The following is a 4,373-nucleotide window of genomic DNA, read 5'->3' on the forward strand; positions in this document are numbered from 1 at the left end:
GCCGTGTCTGTTTTAAAATGTGGTGTGGCATGATTCTGTTTTAATGTGTGTTGTGGCGTGTTGTTTTACTCAGATATGTGATGTGCCGTGTCTGTATTTAATGTGCGTGTCTATATTTAGTGTACGTGTCTGTTTTAATGTAGTGTGTGCGTGTCTAATGGTGTGCGCGTGGTCTTATATTGATTGGTGTGTGATGTGTGTCGTACCGTCTGTCCGTTTGTTCCGTACCGTCTGTAGCAGTGATTGACCGTCTGTATGGTGTCCGTCACGTTGATATGGTGTTGTACCGTCTTATGGTGTCCGTCCGTCTGTATGGATGATAGTGATTAGTCCTGTATGGTGTGTGTCCCTCGTATGTGTGATGTCCCCGTCCGTCCAACAATCTGTATGGTAGATAGTGTCCGTCCGATATATAGTATGGTGTGTGTCACGTCTGTATGATGTGTGTGTGTCCCGTCTGTATGAATTGTGTGTCCCCGTCTGGTATGAATGTGTGTGTGATGTACGCTGGTTGTGTGTGTGTGTGTGTCGTCTGTATGATGTGTGTGTCCGTCTTGTATGTATGATGTAATGATAGATAGATTGTATGATGTGTGTCCCCGTCTGTATGATGTTGTGGTGTTTGTGTCCGTCTGTAATGATGTGTGTGTGTGTGTCCGTCTGTAAATGAATGTGTGTGGTCCGTCTGTATGGTGTGTGGTGGGTGTGTCCGTCGTATGATGTGTGTGTGAGTGTCCGTCTGTATGATGTGGTGTGTCTCGTACTGTATGATGTGTGTGTGTCCCGTCTTGTATGATGTGTGTCCGTCCGTCTGTATGATTGGTGTGTCCGTCCGTCTGTATGATTGTGTGTGTCCCGTCCGCGTGTGGTGTCCGTCCTGTATGAGTGTTGTGTCCGTCTGTAATGTGGGTGTGTCCGTATTGTGCGTCCGTCTGTAAATGTAGTGGTGTGTTGCGTCCGTATGGTGTGTGTGCGTCCGTCTGGTTAAATGGGTGTGTGTGTGTGTGTGCGTCCGTCTGTATGGTGTGTGGGTTGTGTGGTGTGCGTCCGTCTGTATGGTGTGTTGTGTGTGCGTCCGTCTGTATGGTGTGTGTATTGTGTGTGTGTGCGTCGTCTGTATATGGTGTGTGTGGTGCTCCGTCTGTATGGTGTGTGTGTGCGTCCGTCTGTATGGTGTGTGTGCGTCCGTCTTTATGTGTGTGGTGTCCTTCGCGATGTGGTCCGTACTGTATTGGGTGTGTCCGTATGTGCGTCCGTCTGTATGGTGTATGTGCGTCCGTCTGTTTGTGTGTGTGCGTCCTCTGTATTGGTTGGTGTGTGTAGCGTGTCTGTTTAATGTGATGTGTGCGTGTCTGATTTTAAATGTGTGTGTGCGTGTCTAATTGTGTGCGCGTTGTCTTTATATTGTATGTGTGTGATGGTGGTGTCCGACCGTCTGTCCGTGTGTCCGTCGTCTGTATGGGTGTGGTGGGTCCGATCTGTATGGTGTTTGGTCCCGTCTGGTATGGGATGTGTGGTCCGTCTGTATGGTGTGTGTCGTCTGTATGGTGTGTGTCGTCTGATATTGGTGTGTGTCCGTCTGTTGGTGTGTGTCGTCCGTCTCTGTATGGTGTTGTGTCCGTCCGTCCCTCTGTATGATGTGTGTCCGTCTGTAATGATGTGTGTGTGATGGTGTCCCGTCCTGTATGATGTGTGTGTGTGTCCGTCTGTACTGATGTGTGTGTCCGTTCCGTCTGTATGATTGTTGTTTGTCCGTCCGTCTGTAATGATTGTGTTGTGTGGTCCGTCCGCGTGTGTGTCCCGTCTGTATGTGGGTTGTACCGTATGTGCGTCCGTCTGTTTGGTGTGTGTGCGTCCGTCTGTAGGTGGTGTTGCGTACGTCTTGTATGAGTGTGTGTGGTCCGTCTGTATGGTGGTGTGTGCGTCCCGTCCTGTATGGTGTTGTGTGTGTCTCGTCTGTAATGGTGGTGGGTGTGTGTGTGCCGTGCCGTCTGTAAATGGTGTGTGTGTGTGCGTCCGTCTGTTATGGTGTGTGTAGTGTGCGTCCGTCTGTATGGTTGTGTGATGTGTGCGTCCGTCTGTATGGTAGATGTGTGTGTGCGTCCGTCTGTATGGATGTGTGTGTGTGCGTCCGTGCTGTATGGATGTGTGTGTGTGGACGTCCGTCTGTTAATGATGTGTTGTGTGTGTCCCGTCTTATGGTGTGTGTGTGTGCCGTCGTAATGGTGTGTGTGTGTGTCCGTCTGTATGATGTAGTTGTGTCCGGTCTGTATGATGTGTGTGTGTCCAGTCCTGTATATGTGTGTCCCGTCCGTCTGTATGATGTGATGTCTGTTGTCCCGTCCGTCTGTATGATTTGTGGTGTGTCCCGTCGCGTGTGTGTCACCGTCTGTAATGATAGTGTGTGTCCGTCGTAATGTGGGTGTGTCCGTATGTGCGTCCGTCTGTTGGTGTTCTGCGGTCCGATGGTGTGTGGTGGCGTCCGTTCTGTATGGTGGGTGGTGTGTGGTGTGTGCGTCCTCGTATGGATGTGTGTGTGGTGTGTGGCGTCGTCTGTATGGTGGTGGTGGTGTGTGTGGCGTCCGTACCTGTATGGTGTTGTGTGGTGTGTGCGTCCGGCTGGTATGTGTGTGTGGTGCGTCCGATCTGTATGGTGGTGTGTGTGCGTCCGTCTGTATGGTGTTTGTGTGCGTCCGTCTGTATGGTGTGTTGTGTCCCTTCTCGCAGTGTGGTGTCCCGTCTGTATGTGGGTGTGTACGTAATGTGCGTCCGTCTGTAATGGTTATGGTGCCGTCCGTCCTGTTTGGCTGTGTGTGTGCGTGTCTTGTTTTTAATGTGTGTGTGCGTGTCTGTTTTAATGTGTGTGGTGCGTGTATAATGTGGTGGCGCGTGTCTTTATTGGTATGTGTGTGATGTGTGTCCGTCCGTCTGTCCGTGTGTCCGTCCGCTCTGTATGGTGTGGTTCACGTCCTGTATGGTGTGTGTCCGTCTGTATGGTGTGTGTCGCGTCTGTTATGGTGTGATGTACCGTCTGTATGGTGTGTGTCGTCTGTATGGTGTGTGTCCGTTGTATGGTGTGTGTCGTGCCGTCCTCTGTAATGAGTGTGTGTCCGTCTGTATGAAATGTGTTGTGGTGTGTCCGTCTGGTATGATGTGTGGTGTGTGTCCCGTTGTAATGATGTGTGTGTCTCGTCGTCTGTATGATTGTGGTGGTCCGTCCGTTCTGTATGATGTGTGTGTTCCGTCCGCGTGTGTGCCGTCCTGATATGAGTTGTGGTGTCCGGTCTGTATGTGGGTGGTGTCCGTATGTGCGTCCGTCTGTTTGGTGTGTGTGCTCCCGTCTGTAATGGTGTGTTGGCGTTTCCGTCTGTAATGGTGTGTGTGCGTTTCCGTCTGTATGGTGGTGTGTGTGGCCGTCTGTATGGTGTTGTTGTGTGTCCGGCTGTAATGGTGTGGTGATGTGTGGCGCCGCTGTATGGTGTGGTGTGTGTGCGTCCGTCTGTAATGGTTGTGTGTGTGTGCGGTTCCGTCTGTATGGTGTGTGTGTGTGCGTCCGTCTGTATGGTGTGTGTGTGTCGCGTTAGTTTTTCCGTCTGTAATGGTGTGTGTGTGTGCGTCCGTGTAATGATGTGGTGTGGTGGTGTCCGTACTGGTAATGAATGTGTGTGTTCCGTCTGTATGGTGTGGTGTGTGTGTCCGTTCTGTAATGATGTGTGTGTGTCCGTCTGTAAATGATGTGTATTCACCGGTCCGTCTGTAATGATGTGGTGTCCGTCGTCTGTAGATTGTGTGTGTCCGATCGCTAAGTGTGTTCCGCTGTTGATGTGTGTGTCCGTCTGTATTGTGGGGTGTGTCCGTGACTGTGGCGTCCGTCTGTAATGGTGTTGTGTGCTCGTAAACAGACACGCACACACATTAAACAGACACGCACACACATTAAACAGACACGCACATGCACTTAGACCCAGACACACAAACACAGGTGGCGATACTCACATGCCGTATATCTGCGGGGCGATCTCCAGGCGGTTGACGTGCATGTGCAGCTCCACATCGTGCTTTTTCACCAGCTGGTCCTGGATGCGGTTCACTTTGGTTACTATGGCAACAGGCGGCCCCAAGTCCTGCGGCCGGGCGAACGGCATGCTGGTCAGCATCTCCTCCTTGTATCGTCGTCCACAGCATTGGAATAACATGAAAACATGAACATAACAATGCTGGGAATACGTTAGAATTAGCAACGTCATCAAAAGTGTTAGGTTTTAAAAACAATTCTAATGAATGCAACAGTTGGCAATGATAAAGATACTCCAAACTTTTTGAATTTGTTTTAAATCCATTAGGTTAAAAAAAATTACTTGGTACCACGGACA

The 4,373-nt window shown here is 50.4% G+C and overlaps 1 protein-coding gene across 1 annotated transcript in view; it reads right to left on the bottom strand.

Moving 5' to 3' along the window:
* Positions 1 to 3,901: 3,901 nt before the first annotated feature.
* LOC111954733 (TBC1 domain family member 5) overlaps positions 3,902 to 4,373 on the bottom strand; it is a 21,847-nt gene continuing 21,375 nt past the window's right edge. Inside the window, exon 13 of the mRNA XM_070436078.1 lies at positions 3,902 to 4,163. Within this exon, the coding sequence (XP_070292179.1) occupies positions 3,993 to 4,163 (171 nt within the window). The 3' untranslated portion in view covers positions 3,902 to 3,992. The remainder of the gene's footprint in view (positions 4,164 to 4,373) is intronic.

The sequence above is a fragment of the Salvelinus sp. IW2-2015 genome, linkage group LG30 (genome assembly GCF_002910315.2).
Source record: "Salvelinus sp. IW2-2015 linkage group LG30, ASM291031v2, whole genome shotgun sequence".
Taxonomy (NCBI): Eukaryota; Metazoa; Chordata; class Actinopteri; order Salmoniformes; family Salmonidae; genus Salvelinus; species Salvelinus sp. IW2-2015.